We start from the raw sequence: 25,068 nt of genomic DNA, 5'->3' as shown, positions 1-25,068 counted from the left end.
CACATTGCTTTTCATAAAGTTCACTGAAACCAGGTATTAGTGCTCCAGAGATTGAGACTCCTGCTCCAGAGCAATGACTTTGCACAAGGTCAGTGTTTCAAGGAACCATGTCCCGCATCCCCACTACCATGCTTAGACAAACTTCTCTCCAAATTGCCAGTGAATCCTTTGGCCCTACAGTGAGCAAAAGGTCATCTCAATGAGTATGTTACTTTTGATAAGTTCTGTTAATATTCAATAACTTCTAAGTTAAAAAAAAATAATGTTTGGGAAGGGCAGGATCAAGAGACCATCTTTTCTTCTTTGTAAAATGTTTCCCTACCTCTGAATGCCAGTGTAGTAGATGGACAGAGCATTGGGCCTGCAAGGTAAACTGACTCAGGCAAGTTGCCAAGAGAAGCAAGTCCCAGACTTTCTCCCAAGAACACTCTGCACAAGATCTCAGATTGGAGTCTTGACAGCTGGAAGACCCCTATAGATCCTGACAACCCTCATGATTCAGCCCCATGAGACAGTACTGCATCCAGTTTAGCAAGGCCAAGTAAGGCCTGGACTCCATCAAGAACCAGGCACTTACTATGTGCCAGACACCATGCTAAGCATTATACCCATACCATCTTCTATAATCCATACAACCTCTCTAAGAGGAAGTTCATTTTATCCCCATTTCAAAGCTTAAGCTTCTACCCACTCTGCTACCCTGCTCCAGGACATGGAAAAAAGTGCTCCCCTGCCTGGCAGGGTCAGGATCTCAGCTCAGCTCAGCCAGGCCAGGAGGCAGTTCCTGCCTGTTACTTTTGTCCATCCCAGCCCAGTGGCCTGGCCACTTCCCCTGGCATCACGTTTATTATCTAGATGTAGCTGTGAAGGAGTAAACAGGGCAGTTAGTGTTCATAGTTTAGGATTACAGAAGTTCATTTGGATTAAGCATTCTAAGGTAGAGTAGAGAAAAGAAATGAACAAAAGATTTTAAAAGACAATGGCTAACTTTGCTAAAAACAGTTTCCATTTGGTATTTTGCCAAGAGTGAACTTTGTTCTCAAGTGGGTTTATTTTTACAACCTCCAACTGCTAAATTTAACCTTGTTGGCTGCACTTGCTGCTGGATCCGGAGGGCAGATGCTGCTTGTTCTCAAATGGCACTTGGGTTGTGTGGAGGCTCCGGACAGCCACCCTCCTTAAACGCCAGAAATAGATTTTTAAGGGGTGTATGCTGATAACCCCCCATTTGGAACTGGTGGGTACACGTATCATGCTTACCCACTGGATTTTAATTTATACCTGGAGAGTGCCAAAGCCCTGAAACTAGGCCTCATGGGGATGGGGACGAAAGCCTAGAAGCCAATTTAGGTGTAATCCTTACCATGAACTCTTTGGATAGTTCCAGCTGGGGGTGTGTGTGTGTGTGTGTGTGTGTGTGTGTGTTTGAAGAAGGTGAAATGCAGATTTTCATCCAGTTCTTGCAAAAAGCAACAAATTAAAATCCCTCTCAGAGCCCAAAACAGTGGGGACTTTCAGGGTACACACTGTGGCCTTCACCTGATTTGGACCCACATATATACTGCTTTTTATTCTAAGGCCTTTATCTTGCTCCAAAATTCTTTCCTGATTTTTTGAAACTTGGAAAACTTAGTTTAAAATGATATAGGGTACTTCCTGACTCCTCAGTTTTTCCGATAAAAAAGGAACTTCTTCCTCCTACTTAATTCCCCCTTATATCCCAGAGGTATTATCCACCAAGTTGTGATGCACTTGAGAGTTCAGCTGGGCTTTGCCCTATAAAAGTAGAGGGCAGAGACAAGGTCCCTAAGGGCTAGGGTTAGGACACTAACCCTGCTCTGGGATTCTTAATCCTCAGCATTTTCATTGTTTTCCAGTCCTGAGAATCCTCTCTTCAAAAGACATTTGTTGAGCACCTGTTCTGAAGCAAAGACTGTGCCAGGGGCCTGGGACACAAAATTAATAAGACATGATACTTGTCCTCAGAAAGCCCACAGTCCAGCAGGGAGACTGACATCTACCTACGGAGCACTAACACTGTGAGAGCAGTACTGTGTTAGCAGGATGAACCGAGTGCTCTAAGGACACAGAGGAAGGAGAGATTACCTTGGGGGTGGAGTTGGGATGCGTGATGGGTCAGCAAGGGCTTAGCAGCACTGTGACTGAAGAGCTAATTTTACCAGACACTGTTAAATGTTTAATAGTACCCAGTAATAAGGTTTAAAAAATGAGTTAGCGTTTGCTCTTTAAAAATTAACCAAAGCCATGTTTTATAAGATAGTTGCTAATGGTGGTGTGCATGTGTGTGGAATTCAAGTAGGATCAAAAGAGAACTTGTTGGCTGAGAGACAGGGCCACCCTTGCTACCACATTCCCCATTAACACGCACTGGAGTTGTAAGTCAAGTGGCAGACACTGTCACCTGCCTTGTCTCCAGAGAGGGAAATAGAGTGAAAGGCCTGCTCACATCCACCCTTAGCGAAGGCACAGACCTAGGGAGGGTCACTTTTGTTCTGTGTGGCCACACGCAACTGGAGATGAGGAAAGGGGGCACCTAACTGAATACCAACAATCTATGAACCTTCGGTCTGGCTCAAAAAGTTAGGCTGGATCAATCAGATTTCCCTCTAGGGAATGTGGAGTTAAGAAACTGTAGACCAAACCAGCTACAACTTAAAGAGGAGGCTTGTGATGTACAAAGGGGCCAATGGCTCATGGAGTGGGGAAGTTGGGAGAGCAACTAGGAGAGTAGAAATCAAAATAAACCATAGCAAAACAAAGTTATGAAGGAGAGCTTGAAGAAGCAAAGGAAGGCAGTTGGCAGAGAGGAGAGAGGCAGATAGGCAGAGAGAGATAGAGGCTCAGAGACAGACAGACAGATGGGCAACTAGTGCTGCCTAAGTTCCTAAGATTTCTAAGTCTTGGCTACGTGTATCCTGTCAATAAACTTCCCTTTTTTTGTAGTATCCTGAAGGGCCTCTGTCCTGTCTCTGTTCACATGCACATGTGCGACTCAAACAAGGAGAGAGGAGGGATCAGGAAGCGGGGATGCCTTAGGTTGGAAGGATGGCTACCAGCTAAAGCCCCTTTTAGAGCATCTTACTTTGTTGTTTCTCCTTCCAACAACTCGTCTGGATGTAATCAATGTAATCCTTCTCTATCGTCTTCTCCAGGTCACGCAGAGATGCTCCCCTGTAGGCCTTGTCAAAGTTTTTATCCACAAAGTAAGGCACCTGCAGGTTCTGGGTTTCTCTAGAAATGGTATAGCCCAAGGTCCTAAAACAAGGAGAGAGAGAGAGAGGCTCTGGTACGCTTTTTATATTCGGCAATATCACTCTTAGCACTGGCTTCACAGACATCATTATCACAATCACCTCTCCAGAGGGCAGGTGCAGATATCAGCTTCTAATACATGCAACATTTATTATTTCCCTAGCAAAGTATAAGTGTAATGTCATCATTATCACTATTACGTGAGCATGTAAATACTGTGGATTCAGCTTCAATATATTTACTTTATTCTCTTAAAGGAGTCACGTCTTTTATGTTTCTTTCTATGCTAAAAGTAGAATGCTGAATGCTTAAAAAAACAATTTGTATATTGTGTAGGACCTAGCATGGTTCCTGGCACAGAGTAGGCTATTGGCAGATGTTGGTTGGATGAAGTGATTGTTATAGTAAACTACTTACAAATAACCAGATAGCTTACACCAATTTAGCACCAATTTTAGGACATGACAAAAAGTACTTCACACATAGCTGCTAAGTGAGAAGTGCAAAAAACTCAGCCAAAAGATTTCCATGATACTTCTTGGGCTCTCTGTGAGTCTAGGATATCCAATGGTATCTGGTGCTCAGAAACATTAACAGGTCTGGGTTAACTAAATTCTAACCATAAGGAAGTATAGAAAGGAGTACAAATTCAAGTTAAAACAATGTGACAATAATGTGCAAAATCCAAGCTGATTTTGTTCAAACTGGACAAATTCCATTTAAATGAGTTATATTTGAGTCTTCTCAGCCTTTTCCTTTGATCTCTTAACTTAGGAATCTTGCTGAATGTCTAAGAGCTCAGGCCACGACTGCTCCCATCTGCCTTTGGGAAGGTGTTAGCAGGGCAGGTTCCTGCCAGCCCCACTGGCCTGACAAGAAAGGAGGTAGCTATAGCATATGGAGAATACAGGAAGTCAGGAAATAGAGGGAATCAGGTCAGTGTGATCCGAGAGTAATAACCTCCCTTTGAGTCTCAACTTTCCTCTCTGTAAAATGAAGATATTGATCCAGAATGACAGTCTTCACTCCACATGATCACCAACAAAAACTTCCTGTTATGTATTGCGTCATGGATTCCACATTTTGTAAGGTTTTTGTAGACTAAACTAGAGCAATGAGTAATGACTTATTTCTCATTATTAATTAAAAAAATAATTAATCTAGTGATTCTCAAACTTTAATATGGACCAGAGTTATCTGGAGGGCTTGTGAAAACTCAGATTGCAGATTCTCACCCTGAGTTTCTGATTCAGTAGAGGCCTAAGAGTTTGCATTTCTTTTTCTTTTCTTTCTTTCTTTCTTTCTTTTTATTTTTTGGTGAGGAAGATTGGCCCTGAGCTAACATCTGTGCCAATCTTCCTCTATTTTGTATGTGGGATGCTGCCACAGCATGGCTTGATGAGTGGTGTCTATGTCCACATCCAGGATTTGAACCTGAGAACCCCAGGCCGCCAAAGCAGAGAGTGTGAACTTAACCACTAAGTCACCGGCTGGCCCCAAGAGTTTGCATTTCTAACATCTTGCCAGTTGATGCTGATGATGCTGGTCTGGAGACCAAACTTTGAGAACTGAATTAATTGAAATAATTAATTGAAGAAATAAAAAAATTCTTATCAGAGCTCATAATCTGCATGTAATACAAACATTATAATGAATGTCTACATTTTCAGTAAAAGCAAAGAAATGTGAGACTATGGTTTGACTATGTAGCCTTACCATGAATAAAATGTCCTATTCTTGCAATTTCTTAAATTGAAAATAATCGCCAGATCTCAGGTACTATGTTCTCAGAAGCACAGGGTCCAGGGATCCTATCACAAGATCAATAGGGTCCTTTCTAACTCTAACATGGTGTGATAAGGATATAATCTGAACCTGGAGTTATTCTATTAATCCTTCAGAAACCAGTTGTTGCTGTTCTGCAGCTGACCCGGATGATGTCGCTGTAGAACAAAACAATCCATCTCCTGAGAGCACTGGAAACTGCCTACAGTATTTTTGAGTCTCTGCACTGTTACTATCCAGCTGTTCCTTAAAACACCAAATCAGTGTTTTCTACAATGAAATGTGAAATGAAATGTTGGTTATGTACCAGCAAAACCTTCAAGTCTTTCACCTTCCAGACTATTGTTAAGAAAGATTTATAAATATTTGACTTACGATTTATAGAATAAACTATATGGGGGATTAGCAGCTAGCAGCTGAGTAATGACAGATATAATCACAATCACCAGAACTGGAAGTAACTGAATGAATGCAGAATACGTAGTCTGAAAAAGAAAAAAATATTTAGTGTAGGTGTTCTTCATCAGTATAAAACTTATTGAAAATAGGATAGTTTCCCCAAAGAAAATACAAATTACCAATTCATTGCACAAAGCCCAAGGTTTTTCTGGGAAGGCTGTACTTTCCGGTGAGAGGTACCAAACAATTCTTGTTCTCTCTGCTGTGAAGGCTGAAGGAGGCCCACCCACAACCTGGGCTGACACCCAGTAATTCTCCTGCAGCCTCCTTTTCTAAGACCAGTGAAGCAGACATCTGTGGGTGAGTCTGCCCAGACTGTGGCTCTTACTGGGCCAGGTTAATATTATGCAACTCTGTTTCCTTGGCCACAGCTGAATGGACCAGGGGACATCTAACCCTAGCAGGGATAATCACATGCTCCCTCTTAGGAATTTGGGATTGAGATTCATCACCGTTCACTGCTAGGCAGTCACTTGAAGAAAGGATACATACTCTTAGGCACTAAGGACTTGCCATTTGCAAGGGGAAGTAGGACAAGCCAGGCTGCTTAGAACGAATGAAGCAGATGCAGAGAGGCAGGAAAATTGGAGACAATCTGGCCCCAAGGAGTCATGGAGAGCACAACTGCATGGGTACCTGACAGCACCCCAGTTCCTGGTTCCCATCTGTCATGAGACCCAGTTGTGCTTCCTGCCCTTAAGCTTCGTGAGACTCCCTTGATCCCTTAAACCCCTGTTAGTTCTGAATATTTTCAAAGGAGTTCCTATTTTCTGCAGTCAAGAAAACCTTGGTCAAGACAGCCCCACAAAGGAACTGAAAGCCCCTGAGAGCAACGAAAGAATGGGTGGGGAAGGGGGTACCATTCTGGCCTATTTGGGTCAATTATCCAGCTCTTCTTACCAGCCTCTGTTTTCCTAAAGCACATTTTAGCAACATATCTCAAGTTGAACTTCTAAAACCTGATCATACGCCACATAGGTCAGCTCAGTACGAGTGTTTATGAGCAGCAGTTCTCCTGTCCTCCCTGGGTACCTGAGGTTTATCTTCCTCCTCTTCCTTCTGTGTCTGCATCCTCTCGTGTCGGTGCCGCCGGTGGTAATAGTGGGTGTCATCTGTCACGTTTGAAAACATATGAATATTTCCTGGAAAAGAAAGAAAAGCAAATACTTAGTATGAGATATAGCAAACACTCCTTCCTTGCCTTTTCCAAGGTCCTTGCTCCCGAATAGATTCTCTGAGGGTAGAGAATTATCCCATTTTACCAAGTAGGAAAATAAGACAGTAGGTAAGCCAAGTGAACCAGATGGAAATGCAATGTGCTTAGCTCTCCTGCCTTTATTTAAATAGTCTTTTGTAACTAGTGAGTGAGAGAACCCTAAAAGGCCGGTAAAGGAGCATTTGGGCCATGAATTCTGTCTGACAGGCTCATGCTGCTTCCTTGCCCAATATCTGATTACGTCACTAGTATCTTTATTAGCAACTCATAAAATTCAGTTTACTTCCTGGGAATTTAATTATCCCAACTTCCAACTCTCTGGGGATACTTTCCTAACTTTTATCTTTATAAAACTGCTATTTTGCGGGGCTGGCCCCGTGGCCGAGTGGTTAAGTTCGCGCGCTCCGCTGCAGGCGGCCCAGTGTTTCGTTGGTTCGAATCCTGGGCACGGACATGGCACTGCTCATCAAACCACGCTGAGGCAGCGTCCCACATGCTACAACTAGAAGGACCCACAACGAAGAATATACAACTATGTACTGGGGGGCTTTGGGGAGAAAAAGGAAAAAATAAAATCTTTAAAAAAAAAAAACTGCTATTTTGCAATAATGATAATAATAGGCATTCTGCTATTTATTTATAAAGTACTTAAAAATATCCAATCCTCATAGCAGCCCTGTGAGGTAGGTATTATCAGCCCCATTCTTCGGGTGAGGAAACGGGATCAGAAATACTAAGTGATTTGGTCAAAATCATGCCCAGCTGGAGGCTGAAGACTTGCCTCAAACCTCAGCTCATCTGATTCCAAATTCTTGCTGTTTCCACCATACCATGGTCCCTCTATCCAGATCCTCAAACAGGATCTTGTTAAAAATTTTTAAACAATAATTTTGGGATACTAACCTGTAGGAAAATGTCCTCCAAAGAAGACGTTGAATAGCTCTTCTGGAGTGATGTCAGCTTCGAAGTCTCTGTAATAACTATGAGGTCTGGCTCGAGGGGCAGTGAAAGTCACCTGTTCATCTCCATATTCATCATAGCGGAGTCTCTTATCAGGATTGCTCAGGACTGCAAAGGCATTTCCTATTGCTGCAACCCAAACCAAAAAGCACCTGAGTACACAGTCTTTGCTGTAGCTGAGGGTGATCAGACTAGCAGCAATGAAGAGCCCTCAGTTCATCAATGCTGGGTAACTTCACAGGGGCCCAAGGAGAGGTGCTTGGGCCTAGAAAGTTTACCCAACCACCTGCCCTTGAAATTTTCCATGATCTAGTTTGACAAGCCAGAAACACCACTGGATTCAAGATGAACTAAGAACACCTGTGCTCATTCATCAACAATGTGTTCTTGGGGCTGGCCCCATGGCTTAGTGGTTAAGTTCAGTGTGCTCTGCTTTGGTGGCCTGGGTTCAGTTCCCAGGCATGGACCTACACTACTTCTCCATGGTCATGCTGTGGCAGCGACCCACATACAAAATAGAGGAAGACTGCCACAGGTGTTAGCTCAAGGCAAATCTTCCTCAAGCAAAAAGAGGAAGATAATGGGCTGGCCCGGTGGCACAGCAGTTAAGTTCGCACATTCCGCTTCTCGGTGGCCCGGGGTTCGCCGGTTTGGATCCCGGGTGCAGACATGGCACTGCTTAGCAAAAGCCATGCTGTGGTAGGTGTCCCATGTATAAAGTAGAAGAAGATGGGCATGGATGTTAGCTCAGGGCCAGTCTTCCTCAGAAAAAGAGAAGGATTGGCAGTAGTTGGCTCAGGGCTAATCTTCCCCCCGCCAAAAAAGAGCGAAGATTGGCAACAGATGTTAGCTGAAGGCAAATCTTCCCCAGCAAAAAAAAAAAAAAAGAAAGAAAGAAAGAAAAGAAAAAAAAGTGTTATTTCACTTGAGAGCAATAGTTTATGGTTGGAAATGGTTCATACATAAGTAGTGGTTTTAACTTGAAGTCAGAAACAATCTCCTGAATAGAATAATCAGTAAAAAATCCTTCTGCTTGGCTAAAAGCAAAGTCCTTACTTATCACAGTCTTGTTTCAGCTTCCTTTAGAAAATGGTCTTCATAAATTTCGAAATCTATCTCCAATGTCTCAGTGAGGGATCAAAGACGGAATAGATTACATATGCTTACCATCACCTTTCTTCCCTAGGCACAAATGTGCAAACTTTGTCCAATTTCATTTAAACATACAATTAGTACCACCAATCAAAGAAACCTTGAAAAAAATATTTTAAGACATCCCTACTCCCTACTTCTAATTCAGTCAGCACTATCAGAAACACAGTTGGCAAGAGCATTTTCTTATGATTCTTCTAGCTGGTGAATTGTATTAAATGTTTACAGCAATAAAACTGCTAAGCAGAAAAACCTAAACAGAGTTGCTTAGACATTCACATTCCTTGAAATTTGGCATATTTCTCAAAGAAATGGCATTAGTCTGTAAAAACTGTACAGGAAGGTGTAAAGAGAACGTGGGTTATCTATTTGTTTCCTTGTAGAAGTTGTGGGGAGAACTAGATTCTCCATGCCACATCAACAAGGGTAGACTGTCCTCTGAGGTAAATGTTCACTTTTAAAAATTTCTCAGATCTATTGGTTTTTACTTTTTCTTTTGAAAAATTTCAAATCTACAGAAAAGTTGAAAAAATAGTATAATAAACACATGTATACCCTTTACCTTGATTTATCAATTGTTAGCATTTTGCCACATTGCTTCCCTCAACTCTCTATACATACATAAGTACATATAATATGTATACATTTCTTTTGCTGAACATTTGAAAGTAAGCCCCGGGTATTATAACACTTTGCCCCTAAATATTTCAGCATATATATCCTAAGAAGACGGACATTCTCCTACATGATCATAATACCATTATTACAGCTAAGAAACTTAACATCAATTCACCATCACTCAGTGAATCCATGCAAAGGTCACGTATTGCATTTGGGTTTACATCTCTTTAGTTTCTTTTAATCTAGAACAGTCTCCCTCACCTTTTTTTGTTTTTCATTACATTGAATTTTTTGAAGAGTGGGCCATATTTTGATTGTTTCCTCATTGGGCCATATTTGAATGTTTGACCTCACAAAGGTCAAACATTGTGGTAAGAATATCACTTAGGTGCTACACCATATAATGTTGGGTTGTTCCAGTATTGGTGATGATAAGTTGGATCATTTGGTTAAAGGGGTGACAGCTAGATATCTCCATTATAAAAGAATGGTTCCCCTTTGTAATCAGTGAGTGTTCTGTGGGGTGATACTTTGACATCATGTGAACATCCTGGTCAACAACAACCTACCGTCCAGTGGTTTTAGCATCCATTGATAATCCTTACCCAAATCAATGACTTCAGGAGGTAAAGCTCGTAAGTAAGTTTTTATTTGTGTGTTGGGTCCAAAATATATTTTTTTAAAAATACAAGGGCCAGCCCGGTGGCACAGCAGTTAAGTTCACATGTTCTGCTTCAGCGGCCCAGGGTTCACTGGGTCGGATCCAGGGTGCGGACATAGGCAACACTTGGCAAGCCATGCTGTGGTAGGCATCCCACATATAAAGTAGAGGAAGATTGGCACAGATGTTAGCTAAGCGACAATCTTCCTCAAGCACAAAGAAAAAGATTGACAACCAATGTTAGCTCAGGGCCAGTCTTCCTCACACACACAAAAAGAAAACATTTCTGAAAGTATGATGGAAACCAATGGAAAAAAAAGAATTGATCTATAACTATAATTTATGCTCTTTATACACAGCTTTTTCATACAAACATAGGTTTCATGAACAAAGAGTATCATGGTCAAAGAAGTTTGGGAATGCTGTCTAGTCCCCTATTTGCAAGCAGCCACCAGCCTATAAGTTCCACAAGAGGAAACATGTCTGTTTTATTCACCATGGCACTTGGCACATGGATCTTCAATAAATATTTGCTGAATCAATGAATGAATCATTCCAAAAGGTATTATAGAGAAACCAAACATTTTTTCCAAAAGAAATTAAGGTACGTGAATGAAGATAGGAGGGAGCTATGCTGGTAATCACTATTCAAGAGATGTGGCAGGAAAAAAATCGATGCTTGTAGCCCTACAAAACAATTACATAGGCTGCCCTCTTGACGCAGTTGGCAGCATGTCAGTCTCATAATCTGAAAACAGTTACAGGGGAGACTGAAAACAACTTGCTGTGACCAAACATCACAAGAAGGGCAGAATGAAGCATTAGTTCAGCATCAGACCTTTGAAGGCATCTGTTGCTCCAGGAGCACAGTTCTTGTCGGGGTGAAATTTCAGGGCAAGTTTTCGGTAAGCTTTCTTAAGCTCCTCATCACTGGCATTTCGCGAAACTCCCAGAATTTCATAGTAATTTCTGCATTTCTTGATCCTAAAAACACACATTAGAAACATGTATGTCTACAAAGGCCCCTTTTGTACAATTAACTGCAAAGTAGTACACCAATCCTCCCTCCAATCTGTGAGCCCCAAAACAAACCTAAAAGAAAATTGGTGAACACATTAATGAAACATTCGATTCATTAACAATGTCCTCCTCCCACTAAGAACTTAATGCCTTTCAAAGTATTTTTACATCTAATATTTTATTTTTTCTATATTCCTGCAAGTAGGCAATGATTTCTTGATATGTCCATTTTGTTGATATTTTCAAGAAACCAACTTCTGGTTTTGTTGATTTTCTCTATTGTTTTTCTATCCGCTATTTCATTTATTTCTATGCTGTATTATTTCCTTGATTCTGCTTGCTTGGATTTAGTTTGCTCTTCTTTTCCTAGAAGATTAGGTTATTGATTTGAGATTTCTTTTTTTAATATAAACATTTATAGCTACATATTTCTTTCTATGTATTGCTTTAGCTGTTTCTCATATGCTTTGGTATGTTGTGTTTTCATTTTCATTCATCTGAAAGTAGTGTCTAATTTCCTTCTGATTTCTTCTGTGACTTGTTATTTAGAAACATGTTGTTTAGTTTTAACATATTTGTGAATTTCCCAAATTTTCTTCTGTTGTTGATTTAAGAAAACATACACTGTGTGATTTTAATCCTTTTAAATTTATTGAGGTTTATTTTATGACCTAATATATAGTCTTATTCTGGAGAATGTTCCATGTATACTTGAGAAAAATGTGTATTCTGCTGCTGTTGGCTAGAATGTTGTAAAGTTCTCGGTTATGTCTAGCTGGTTTTCTCTGCCTCTCTTACAGTGGAAGCATAGCAGTTACCTTAGATTACCCCTTATACTCCACTTCCACCTAGTCTTGCCTCTGAGGCCAAGAAGCTATTATGCTTCAATAATAATAATAATAATGATAATAATAGCAGTCAATACTTACATAGCACATTGTCTGTGCCAGGCACTCCACATCAAATCGCTCATTTAATCCCACCACAGGCTCACCTTTGTACTCCAAGCAGCTGCTCCTCAGTATAAGTGGTGCTCCCCTCACCCTGCCGGGTCTGATTCCACTCATTCTCAGACTTCTTTTCCTTTTGTGCCTTCATGCAGTTACAGCAACCACAAGGATGATGACTTTCAGGAGGTCTGTCTTCTGGGTACTTGTTTCTTCTAATCGCATCAATGTAAGCTGCAAGGCAATAGCTCTTCCATTAGGCCTCAGTCTGACCTGCAAATCAACTTTGCTACCTGCCTTAGCTATCTGGGCGGCTGCATGGAGGCATGAGTAGGTCAGTATGCGGGCCGGCTAACAATGTAACACTGACTTTTAAGCATCCATACAAAGCTGAACAAACATCTTCCTTGAGAAAACGATACATAAAATAGAGAGGCAACCTTGAAAAACTTCTAATGCCAGAAACGTGAAGCATAATAATGTCCACTGTACCTACAGTGGTCAGTCAGCAAATAGAAAGTCACCCCGAGCCACTGAAGGGGCTCCAGAGATATCTGCCCAATACCTTGCCTTTAGTGCAGCACAAGGGGAAGCCTATTTCTCTATGGTCCATGGTCAGAAGTGACAATGCTCATGAAATAATATTTTTGCTTGCAATGCCTCCTACCACTAAGATTTAAAGTAGAGATGAGTTGAATTCTTTTAAACTAACAGTTATGGAAGTAATATATACAAGATACTTGGATAGATAAATCAAGGAGATTTAAAGGTAAGACCTATTCCTGACTATAAAGAGGTTATAGTTTAAAGGGAGAGGATTTAATTAATGATAATGCCTGCAGAATGTAAAGTGGGCCATAGCAATCCAGTCAAAGAAGGCAGAGTACTCACGTCCTGTCTGGAGGATCTGGGAAAGGCTTTAAAAACATCCTTCTCCTGATTAACATCTCTTACTGACTATCCACTCCTCCTTGTCCAGATTTCTTATCATGGGCTCAACCTGCCTCTCCAGCCTCATCTCTCGCCACATGCACCTTTGTAGTCAATGCTCTAGCCACACCAAACTCCTTTTAGATCAGCAATGCTTTCTCTTTTCTCTGTGCCTTTGCATATGCTGTTCCCTCTGCCTGCAACACTCTTCCTCTAAGTCCACCTGGCTAACTCCAACACATCCTGCATGTCAACATATGTAACACTTTCTCCATGGGGCCTCCTCTGACAAGCAGGCTGTGTTGGGTGCCTTTGTCAATATGCTCCCCAAATCTATGATCTTGCTGTGCAGCCCAGGATTATTGGCCCTGTTTTGTAATTTGCTGTTTACCTGTCAAACTCCCTCACTGGACTGAATTCTGCGAGCTCAGGGGCCTACCTCTGTCAAATCCTCGCTGCAGGACCAGCATAACGCAGGGTAAGTAAGAGATATTGGATCAATACTGTTTGCCTGACTGTAGAATGGAAAAGGCCGGCTTATAGGTCCTGATGCGGGCTTCAGGGACAAGACCAAACCGAGACCGAGGGTCACGCCGCCCATTTTGGCGATGAGGATAAAGGCCAGGTAAGCAAGATGTGAGAGACCGCATCACCCCGCTAACCCCTGGGCCACCCTGGCGCGGGTGGAGCCTGACCGCCCCAGGCCCTGGGCGGGGCACGGGCGGGGCGGGATCGGGGGCCGGAGGCAGCAAGTCGTCACCAGTGACTCTGGGCTCCAGGCCGGTCCTCAGCTTGAGCCCGCGCTCCTGGTTTCCGGATCCTGGCTCCTGCCCTGGGCAGTCCCTACCTCATCCGGAACCCTACTCAGGCTCAGCATCTTCTCACAGGCCTCTATCCTTCACCTCAGGTCCAGGATCTCAGCCCTTAGGCGCTTTCAGGAGCCCCATCCCTGATCTCTCCCAGACCCTGCCCTGTCCCACCCTCCGGCCAGGACCTGGTACCTTCTGTCCAGCGCTCCCCGCTGCCCAGAGTCGCTGCCATATCGGTTCCCAATCAGCTGGTCTGCAGAGCCTCCCGAACGATGGAGGCTGAAAGGGAAGGGGGCAAGAAACGCAGGGCATGCTGGTCACTGTAGTCCAACCCATAGGAGCCGCAAGACATTGGACTACAACTCCCGGCAGGCTTCGCGCGAGGGGCCGTCGGAGATACAGCGGTGCAGAGGGGGAAGACCTTTGGAAGCGAGGCCTGTGGGACTCGGCTGCTACTTGACCGCTGCGCGGGTAGTGGCTCACAGCAAGAAACTGGCAACTATGTGCCGCGCTTTTTCTCATTTGTAGAGTGGGGATAGTGACTTCGGCCCCGCCTAACACTGGGGACATTCCAGGAGGCGTGATGAGATCCTTCCTGGGAAAGGCTTTGCAAACTATGGGCTAGAGAGTGACAGTGTGACTATTGTCTCCTCAGGGATGTTCTTTTTAAATATACGCCAATGCCTGTCCTGTGCAAAGTGTATGCTAGGTCCCGGAGATTCAGAGACAGATTTTGGGGATGCAGAACCCAATCCTGGGAACTTAAGAGCTAAGAAAATAGAAAAGTGAGGTGAATTTATGTGGTTAGGGGGCAATCTGGGTATGCCCCTTCTCCCCCAGCTCCTTTGGCACACTGTCATTAGAGGGACTGCTGGGGGAGGGGAGTAGAGAAAGAAGACAAGGGCAGGTAATGGAGCTGGCATTAGGGCCCCTGTCTTTGCTGTTACTTATCCCTCATCCATTCCATCCTACTACAGGGCCCTCTGAGACTTCTCTCTCCCTCCCCACTCGTTGCCTTGGCCCCTTCCCTTCTTTTCTGAGATACCTGGCCCTAGGAGATTAGTAAAAAGGAAATGAAGAAATATTGTTGCTTTTCCCCACTCGGGTATGCATGGAGCTTAGCAAAGAATAAAAGCACTTCTTCATAGATGGGTCGGTATACAGTGTCTTTACTGACTCGTGCCTGCAGGTGAGTTGGGATGGCTGAAGGTCAGATCTGCAAAAGTGAAAAATGATCATCCCCAAGTGAAAATTACCAGGAATTCGGTCATGTCTTATCCAGGAAGTCCAAATCAATTATGTCCATTATTATATCAACCAGCAGCTACTTAGGCAGTTGGGGTAGGATGGGGAGATGTACAGCCCTGAACATAAACTGAAAGGGTAAAAGCCTCCAGTGGCATGCAGTTCCATCCTTTCCCTGCAGTCATGGCCCTAATATATATGAGCATCAGTGTGCTCACAGAAGGCTGGGTCCTGAAGAAGCCACTTGTGCTCTGCAGACAAGGAACCTGACAAGGGACATCCAACAGATGGTTGAATATAAGAAGTTTATTTGGTTTGGGGAGGCTAGACAGACTGCTTTCGAAGATGGACAGGGAAAGTTGGGTGTGCCCTGGAGACTAGGGGCATACAGCTAAGGTCTGGAGGTACTCAGAGATGTCAGAGTACCAGGAAGTTAGAGGTATCTGGTTGAGAGTGGGGGTGCTAGAACATTGTAGGGCATAATTGGATTGAGAAGGGGTACTATGAATTATGGGACTGCTTAAGAGTAGAGTCCAGGTTCAAGAATGCTGGGCAAGATTTGGGAAGCTGGGGCCTCTTGGAAATGTCTGGTACCTTGCTGCCAAGACCAGCTAGGCAGCCAGCTAAAAGGGTGGACGGAATGAATAGACAGAACACAGTCTATAAAGCCTAGCTTAAAGCCTAGCAAGAATGTTGCTATGATCTCCTGCAACATCTCCCCCTTTTTGTTTTTGTAAAAGGAGGTAGGTGGTCTGGGCAGCTTCTCTCTTACTCAGTTTTCGGAAGATTTCTCTTGTGCATCTGAGGACTAAGCAGAAAACAATGAGAAATATGCATCCTGATATAATAGTTCTAATAAGGCTGCTGTCAATGGTTTTTATCCAATCAATAGGAAATATTTTTGATAAGCTGGTATGTATACCATCAAATAATTCAGATTCAGGTAATAATGATAATTTAGCATCTTGCATATGTTCTACTTTAGCTTGCAATAAATATGTATCCAATGTATGATTGTCTTTGAGGTGGCCCTTTAAATGCCAGCTTATAGTACTCCAGCCATCCTCACTACTATCATAAGGATGTGGTGTAATACAGAATTCAGGATTATTCCAATCACATTGCAGTCTGACTAGCTTTTTCAAGTTATGCATTTCATCTCCTAATATTAATGCAGCATTTTCCAGATCCACTAATTGTTCATTAATTCCCTGGTCAATTCGTGTCTGACTGGTCCATGCGTCACAGGCATTTTTATGCCATTGTTGAACAAAGGTTGTGTTTGAATTGTTTGATGTAGTGCTACCCCAGTAATGGCAGCAGTAGATGCTATTGCTATATTACCTAATATAGCAGCAATTAATAATCCAATGACTCTTTTTGATCTTTTTAAGATATTCTGAATTATTTGTAATAAGGCGTGTGTATCAGGAGAAGCTTCCCATGGCCTATTTTGTTTTACTGGAAGCCTAATGTCCAGACATCGCCTCAATAACATATATGAATGAGAATCATTAAATAAGGAGCTATTGAGACAAGTGTGTAATTTATAATCCTAACAATTCACAGTTTTAGCTGTTTCATTAATAGATATCGTACCTATGGCCAAAACACGGATCTCGGACACAGGCTTTAATATAAAAAGTCCCGTCGGTGGATGTGTTGAAAGATAATTTTGTGTTCTCATAGCTTCCATCCCAAATTCTGGATTGCCTTAAGCTGAAGGCTGATTTCCATAAGTCAGTCTGTGGTTTATCCATATTAAATTGAGGTTGTGGAGGAGAAAGTCCTTCTGCGTGCCATAAAATAGGATATTCACTATGTGTAGTATTAGTAGTGTGCTTATATCTTGAAATTTGCCATCTTAACTTTTTGTAGGGTTTGTAGGCAGAGTCTGTATGGGAGCAATTTGAGACTGCATACCCCTTGGGGGACCAGTCCCATACTGTTCCATAGGAACCATTAATCAAAACTACCCCCTCCATCCCGCTACAAACATCCCAATGTATTCGATCAATTTTATCCACCCATAGTCTTCGACTAGCACACAGCGGACGATTTGGAGCTGTAAGATTGTTTTGGGAGGTAATAGAATAATGGAAACTATAGCCTGATAACATATATAATTGCACTTGGCTATGATTTCTATTGAGCATGTAAGTAGATAGCCAAGCCTGTGTAGCAAAATTTAAACAGCCTATTCCCCTTCCTACACAAGTAGGCCAAGGGTCCAAACCAAAATCACTTATGTCATATGGGGTACCTTCTTCCTTTTCAAATATAGGTAGACGGACATCCTCGGGCCCCAAGACCCAGGATGAGTCATTAATATATACAGGGATAGAATTTTCTCCCCAGTTCACTACTCTGATCAATGGTGGGTTAGGAATATATATAAGCCCAATATGTATAAGTACTGTTATTCGGCTGAGCTATGGCCCCGGGTATACTTACGGCCACCCACACCGGGGCAAACATTGTCAGAGCTAAATTATTTGGAGTGACAGGTTTCTTCTCCTGTTCTAACACCTTCTCTGCTTGTTGAGTTAGTTTCTTTATTTGTCCCCAGGTTGGGATCGATGCACGATGCGTCTGTGGCAGTGGGAATGTGATTTTGGTAGTCTTCAAGCTTAGACCCTGAAAACTCATCACCGGTGGTTCGACGTCCCACGCGAATCGGCGTTTTCTTGGCGGGGTGTTTATGATATGGCTTAAGATGTCTAGAAGGAATCCAGATTGGTTTTTCTAAATCTCCTGGAGAAACACAAGCAAAACCTCGTCCCCATGTTATTAGTGACCCCCTATTTCATGTATTACTCCCAGGATCGAACCACCAAATAGGTGGTTTATTTTTCTGCTCATGTGCATAATGCTTTTCTGCTGGGGTCCCTTCCTCATATGGTTGTAAAAAATTCAAAGTGAATAATGCTTTATAAATTTTTTGTGGAGGGGAGATGGTGGCATCTCCCCGTTTTTGTTTTTGTAACATGGCCTTCAGAGTCCGATTTGCTCACTCAATAATGGCCTGTCCCTGAGGATTGTGTGGGATGCCGGTAGAATGGCAGATTCTCCAATCTGTGAAGAATTTAGCAAGAGAGATGTTGGTATAGGCTGGATCGTTGTCTGTCTTTATGGTTTTAGGTCTGCCCATTACTGTCATGCAGCTACGAACGTGCATAATCACATGTCTCGCAGTTTCTCCTGTAGTGGCAGTTGCCCAAATATAATGAGAAAAAGTATCAATACAAACATGTACAAATGACATCTTCCCAAAGGAGGAAATATGAGTAATATCCATTTGCCAGAGGTCATTAGGTTTTAAACCTCTAGGATTAACTCCTGTATGAGTTTCAGGGATTATGTTTACTTCTTGACAAGTGGCATAAATTCAGATAATTTGATTAGCTTGAGCCCATGTCAAATCATATTGCAGCTTCAAGCCTTTAACATTATAATGAGTCAGAACATGAAAATGTTGAGCGTCAGAAAAAATTTGGGATAGTACTGTATCTGTTCGGGCATTTCCCTCTGCAAGAGGCCCTGGAAGAGAAGCATGGGCTCTGGTAGGGGTTATATAAAAAATGTGGTGTCGGTTACAAATGGTGGTTTGTAGATCATTGAAAAGAGTATATAAAGAATCAGAAAGAGTTTGCTGATAAGTGTCATCTTAATTAAACATGTTATTTGAATAGCGTATTGGGAATCAGAGAAAATATTAATAGGTACTTGGATATTTTGTAAAGTATGAGTGATTGCTTTTAATTCAGCCTGCTGAGCTGATAATCTAGGAGTGTCTATTACATAGGCATATGCTCCAGTGTAACCGGCCTTATGATTACTAGAGCCATCTGTAAATATAATGTTGGCCTCGGATATAGGAGTTAATTTAGTGATTTTTGGAATGACCCATTGAGTCCTTTGTAAAAATTGTAATATAGATATTTTGGGAAAATGATTATCCATCTTTCCCACATAATCAGCAAAATCCAATTGCTATTTTATATGATTTTGAAAATATTGTGATATTTCTTTGTGAGATAGCATCAAGCAAATAATATCCAAGTCATTTCCAGAAAGTTGTTTAGTTCTTTCTCGTCCTCGACTTATCATTTCAGCAGGAAGATCTAAATAAGGGGTAATAGATTTAGACATATTATTAGGTAAAAATATCCATTCTATTAAATGATTTCGTTGCATTAGAATTCCCGTTGGTGAATGGGGTGTAGAAATAATATACAATGAAACTGGAATATGAAGATTGATTCTATGCGTTTGAGCAGTTTGAATACATCGTTCAAATAGTTTCAGTTCTTTATTTGTTTCTTTGGTCAAGCTTCTAGGGCTATTTAAATCAGAATTTCCTCTCAGAAGAGAGAATAAATGTGATAAAGCATATGTAGGTATTCCTCATTTTGGCCTTAGCAAGTTAATGTCACCAAGCAATGTTTGTAAATCATTTAAAGTAGTGATTGAGTCCCTTTGAATTTGAAGCTTTTGTGGTTTGATAGTGGTTTTTTTTATTATTATGCCTACATAGAGATAAGGTTCAGTGAATTGAATCTTTTCTGGGGCTTTTAGGCCCGCATGTTTCAAATGAAGTTGTAATTTTTGGAAGACAGTAGATAATAAATTAGTATCTGGGGCTGTATAAAGGATGTCATCCATATAATGAATGAGATATGTATGTGGATATTTTGCCCTTATGGGGTCTATAGCTTTAGCAACATAAGTGTGATATAATATATAATGGGTATTTAATAAGTATTTGTTGAATTAATAAATAAGTTGGTGAACCAATTATTCATAGTCTTTGAGTATTATTATTTTTGTTATAATAAACAGGGAAAGTGATAATCATCATGATAAAGAATACTCCAGTCAAAAATAAAAATTTAGAAAAAGTTCTTTGATTATTTTGTTAAATATCTTAAGAAAAACTGGAATAATAAAAATGGTAATTGCTAACATAGTCCAGGTATTTTATATGTTACCGTTTTATTTAGTTCTGAAAATCAAAAGAATAAAATTAAAAATTAATGTTAGAAAGATATTATCATTTATATCTTGTAGATGAGAAAAGTAAGGTCCCCAAAAGGATCATAACTTGTTCAAAGATATAGGGCCAGTAATTGGTGGACCCAGTCCTTAAACCCAGGGGGTCCAATATTAGAACCTCCACTTGAGTTTTTTACAAAAATGAATGCCTTAATTTTGATTATATTGGCACTTCTTTTATGAATTATAATTTTAGTGAAGTCCTCTTGATTATTTAATAGTCAATGATGATCACCAATATATGTGGATATATTTTATTTCTCAAAATAAATGAATTCTTTACATTTGCTGTTTATATTTCTGTGTAATCAACTTCTTTATTTATTAACAGTCTAAATGAAAGAATAGAGCCTATTTTCTATTTTTTTTATTGAGTTAATGATAGGTTACAATCTTGTGAAATTTCAGTTGTACATTAATGTTTGTCATTCGTGTTGTAGGTGCACTACTTCACCCTTTGTGCCCACCCCCCACCCCACCTTTCCCCTAGTATCCACTAAACTGTTCTTAGTCCATACTTTTAAATTCCTCATATGAGTGGAGTCATACACAGATTATCCTTCTCTCGCTGGCTTATTTCACTTAACATAATTCCCTCAAGGTCCATCCATATTATTGCAAATGGAATGATTTTGTTCTGTTTTACAGCTGAGTAGTATTCCGTTGTGTATATGTACCACATCTTCTCTATCCATTCATCTGTTGCTGGGCACTTAGGTTGCTTCCACGTCTTGGCTATTGTAAATAATGCTGCAATAAACATTGGGGTGCATAGGACTTTTGGGATTGCTGACTTCAGGCTCTTTGGATAAATACCCAGTAGTGGGATGGCTGGATCGTATGGTCGTTCTATTTTTAATTTTTTGAGGAATCTCCATACTGTTTTCCATAGTGGCTGCACCAGTTTGCATTCCCACCAGCAGTGTATGAGGGTTCCTTTTTCTCCTCAACCTCTCCAACATTTGTTACTATTAGTTTTAGATATTTTTCTCATTCTAACAGGTGTAAGGTGATATCTTAGTGTAGTTTTGATTTGCATTTCCCTGATGATCAGTGATGATGAGCATCTTTTCATGTGCCTATTGGCCATCAGTATATCTTCTTTGGAGAAATGTCTGTTCATGTCAAATAGAGCCTATTTTCTAACAAAATATTAAATATCTTGCCTGATAGATACTCATCTTGGATCTTAAATTATGAGTTTTAAAATAATTTCTGTTGACTGTAATACTCTGTAAATATTCCTGTCACATTAATAATTCTAAAATTATAAGTAAAGAGATATCTGCATTTCATTGCAAAACTTTGTTTTGCAGCAATTTTATACATCATGAATATTGAAAATATGTTTACAGGATTAATTTTAATAAATCTTATAAAAGTAAAAGCACTGCTTTTTAAAAACTTATCTTTATAAATAAGTGTAATATATATTTATGTGCATGGTATATCTTAATAGAATTGTTTTTCTATAAACTGTACTTCCCAAATAATAACAGGAGGATATTTTTCTATGGTATATATATTTACTTCATAGTAAAGAAAAGTCTTTGGGGAAATTTATTGGCAGCTTGCCTATGAAAGACTCTTCTGGGCTGTTTTATTCTGGGCAATAAAGTAAATTAAGATACTAATTAGATGTGCAAATCTCAGGTGGTGATGCGACTATACAGAGGACAACAGACTACAGCCTCTTGGAATATGTTTATAGTTTTTAAATGCAATAAAATAAATAATCATGTCCTTTCGTTAATTATATCTCCAAATTATCTCAAAAGTTTGTTCATTTTTATGAGTTCAATTTTAGATTAGGAATTTTGGGGGAGTTGAATCGAAGCTCAGTTTGCTGGGAAGCTCAGTAAGAGAGTAGACAAAAGCAGCAGATTTGGATTTGGCTTTGGTTGTTGGCATGTTTAATTAGTTATTTTCTTTTAAAGAGGCAGTAAAGCATTTCTAATTTTATTTAGAAGCCTCAAAAGATTAAAACAGGCTCCCCGTTGTTGCAGCTGGCTTTTCCAATTACATACATCAGTTTGCGTGAATTGAAATTGGCCCGTTTAAGTGTATCAATTTTTATAAAACTTTATCTTAATTTTACGAGTCCCCGTGCTTCCCCAAGGCCAATAACTGAAATCAGGGGAGGTATGGTAGGCCAATGATAAGGCCAATGTTTAGAGCTGATGATAGAGACATCTGCCCTGGTATCAACTAATCTATCAAATGCTTTACCATTGATGTTTATTTTGCAGGTTGGCCAAGATTCTAAAATTTTTTCAGTAAGGAAAACCCCTGCTTATCCCGTACTGCCAAATCCTCGCTGTCCTCTAATTTGTTGTGAGTTTCCCATGGTAATATAGGGTAAGATTAAAAGTTGGGCAATGCGATCTCCCTTTTATTCTAAGGTTTCTCTGGGTTTCGATTCAGGGTTTTAGACATTTGGATATTTTGAGTTATTTCTTTTTTGTTCCCACGGACGAGATGTTTCTAAAGTCCTGTCAGTTGCCAGTCAGGGTGGCCAGCCCAGACAAGGAACATGATGCAGGACATATTTTTTGTAATTCGTGCCTTAGAGTCAAGGCCAAAGTGGCCATCTTTGGCCCTGAGCCCAGACACATTCCTTTGTGTGGGGCCCAGGCCCAGTGTCCCTGGAAGGTGGGGGGTAAATGATATGTTATGGGCCCCGACATTTCCACCAATCCATAGGACACTAGGTGAATTGAAAGCCCTTGTTTTAAACATATACGCAACCAACATCCAAGGAACAGAAGACAAACTATTATAATGAGTAAAAGGGCATCCTTAAAATAATTGTTTTACCCTGTAGGGAGTCATGAGAATAGATCAGGGGAATAATTAATATTATGCATTTGATCTTGTAAATCCTTAATAATATCATCCAAATATAAAGTATGATTGGTAATATTAAAACAACATATGCCAAAAATTTTGATATAAGATTGGAGGGGCTCTAGTACGGAACGAATTAATGACTAATGTTCCATATAGTCACAGGCATCGGAATGCCCTTCTGATATTTTTTCTTTAATTCAATTCCCACCTTTTCCCATGGTTGTAAATCTAATGTACCTAGAGTAGGAAACCAAGTACGATGCTTCTCTATAGTCTGTAATAATTCAAATAATTTAACCTTAGCCCCACCTGCCTTCAGCAATTTCCTGAGTAAGCAGATGTATGGGCGATATTGTTCTGTATTTTCAAAATTACCCATTTACCCTGTTAAAACTTCTGGAAGCACTTACCCAACTCGGGTAATCTTTTTGAGGCCTCACCCTGCTTCCAGGTTCCGTACCGCTGAAACTCCGCTTTTTTCTTTTTTCTTTTTCTTCGCTCTTTGGCGATTCTTCCTTCAGGTCCCTGGTTGAGCTTTTGAACAGCCCCACGTTGGGCGCCACTTGCTGCCCAGACCAGCTAGGCAGCCAGCTAAGGGGGCGGACGGAATGAATAGACAGAACACAGTCTATATAATAGACACAACATAATCTATGTTATTTAATGGGACAAGGGACCATTAGCCTCAAGGACTGAGGTGAGGTCTCTCTGATCGCCACGTATTTATTTGCAGGCAAAGAAGCACAAGCATAGCAGGAACTCATGCCAGCAGGGATATGCAGGTCAAAGCTCGGCAGTTCTAGTCTTCCTCCCTTCAACGTACCCCGGCCCTACCCAAGGCCATTCTCTTAGGGAGTAAGTATCCTAGGAACAATCAGCAAGTTATGCAGACGGCGTTCCATTCCTGCAAGGGCCCAGGGTTCTTAAGCCCCTTGCCTTCATGCTTGATAAGATACTCCCTTCCAGCCTTTGATTCCAAAGCACAAACAATGTAGTATAGTAATTTATGAGAATCAGCAGATCACATATTTTTCAGCCACCCGTTTTGTAACTTGTTCTTGCTAAGCCTAAAGCCTAGCAAGAATGTTGCTATGATCTCCTGCAATAGTACCTCAACATCCTTTCCCATCATCTTCTGGAACCTCACTTCCCCCTTCTTTTCTAGACAACTCATTTACTCCTACATAAGTAAAAAACCGTTCAGCATTGCAGCCTTCTCAGGTATTGCCATTCAAATGTACCCTTCAGCTCATTTACACCTCAACACTTCTGGATGAATTTTTCTATGGCTGTATCACCAGGATTAACACTCCAAACCTCAACACTTAGAACACATCTGTGCTAGTTTTTGCTTGAGCACACAGCCACTCCACAAAAATAATTCCCACTATCAAATTCAATCTCTGTGTTTGGTAAAAGAGGAAGCTGTGGGCTCAAAGGGTTCAGGATGGAGGTACCAGGGAAAAGTAACTAATATGAAGACTGAGAGAGCAACTGGGAAGGAAATAGGGGAAGAGAAATTGGGATCTCCAAGGCAGTTCTCAAAGAGAAGGTGGTAGGTGTAGAAAGAAATTCAAACAGGCAAGAAAGGACATCCACACATCCAGGGGGAGGCTGCTGAGCAGAGCCACATGATGTTTTCTAGCAGATTCAAATAGAATTGAGTAGTACTAGCCTGGCTTTGGGAAATTGTGTGCAAGAATTAGGCCAAGGGGCCTGCAGAGATTCTTCATCTGCTAAATCATTTTACGTAGAGCCAGCCTCAGGTTCCTATCAGTCTTCTCTACTTACTTTTAGAAATACTTGTTGAACTGTAGTGGATTTTTGCTGGTGATGGTGAGTTTTGCCAAGTGCCCTATATGATTGAGAGGCTGCCCCATCCAGCCCTGGAAGAAAGATACTGCAGAAATGATCCATCTGTCTGACTAGGCCTAAGCGCCTGAGCTGGTTTGTTTGCCCTCCCATAGGATGGGGGAAGAAGTGAGAGAAAGACACTCTACAGCAACCCCAAACACACACCTGTTCCTGCTTGGGGCCATGTAGTCCTGTGTTAGAATAAGGAGGAAGCTGCCTTGTAAATGGCCA

General features: G+C 41.1%; 1 protein-coding gene across 3 annotated transcripts in view; it reads right to left on the bottom strand.

The window, feature by feature from the left end:
• Positions 1-25,068, bottom strand: part of DNAJC18 (DnaJ heat shock protein family (Hsp40) member C18) — a 31,062-nt gene that overhangs the window by 5,479 nt on the left and 515 nt on the right. Inside the window, exons 2-9 of one of the 3 annotated variants that reach the window (XM_070570803.1) lie at positions 23,394-23,574; positions 14,026-17,798; positions 12,142-12,328; positions 10,966-11,111; positions 7,637-7,822; positions 6,550-6,659; positions 5,434-5,543; positions 3,104-3,276 (exon numbers count right to left, since the gene is read on the bottom strand). In XM_070570803.1, the coding sequence (XP_070426904.1) occupies positions 3,104-3,276; positions 5,434-5,543; positions 6,550-6,659; positions 7,637-7,822; positions 10,966-11,111; positions 12,142-12,328; positions 14,026-14,065 (952 nt within the window). In that variant the 5' untranslated portion in view covers positions 14,066-17,798; positions 23,394-23,574. Of the gene's footprint in view, positions 1-3,103; positions 3,277-5,433; positions 5,544-6,549; positions 6,660-7,636; positions 7,823-10,965; positions 11,112-12,141; positions 12,329-14,025; positions 17,799-23,393; positions 23,884-25,068 lie in introns of those variants that run through there. The other 2 variants (XM_070570802.1, XM_008515545.2) reach the window with 2 other exon arrangements.

The sequence above is a fragment of the Equus przewalskii genome, chromosome 13 (genome assembly GCF_037783145.1).
Source record: "Equus przewalskii isolate Varuska chromosome 13, EquPr2, whole genome shotgun sequence".
Lineage (NCBI taxonomy): Eukaryota > Metazoa > Chordata > Mammalia > Perissodactyla > Equidae > Equus > Equus przewalskii.
The sequence above is the reverse complement of the archived record's forward strand: the minus strand, read 5'-3'. Positions and strand labels throughout refer to the sequence as shown.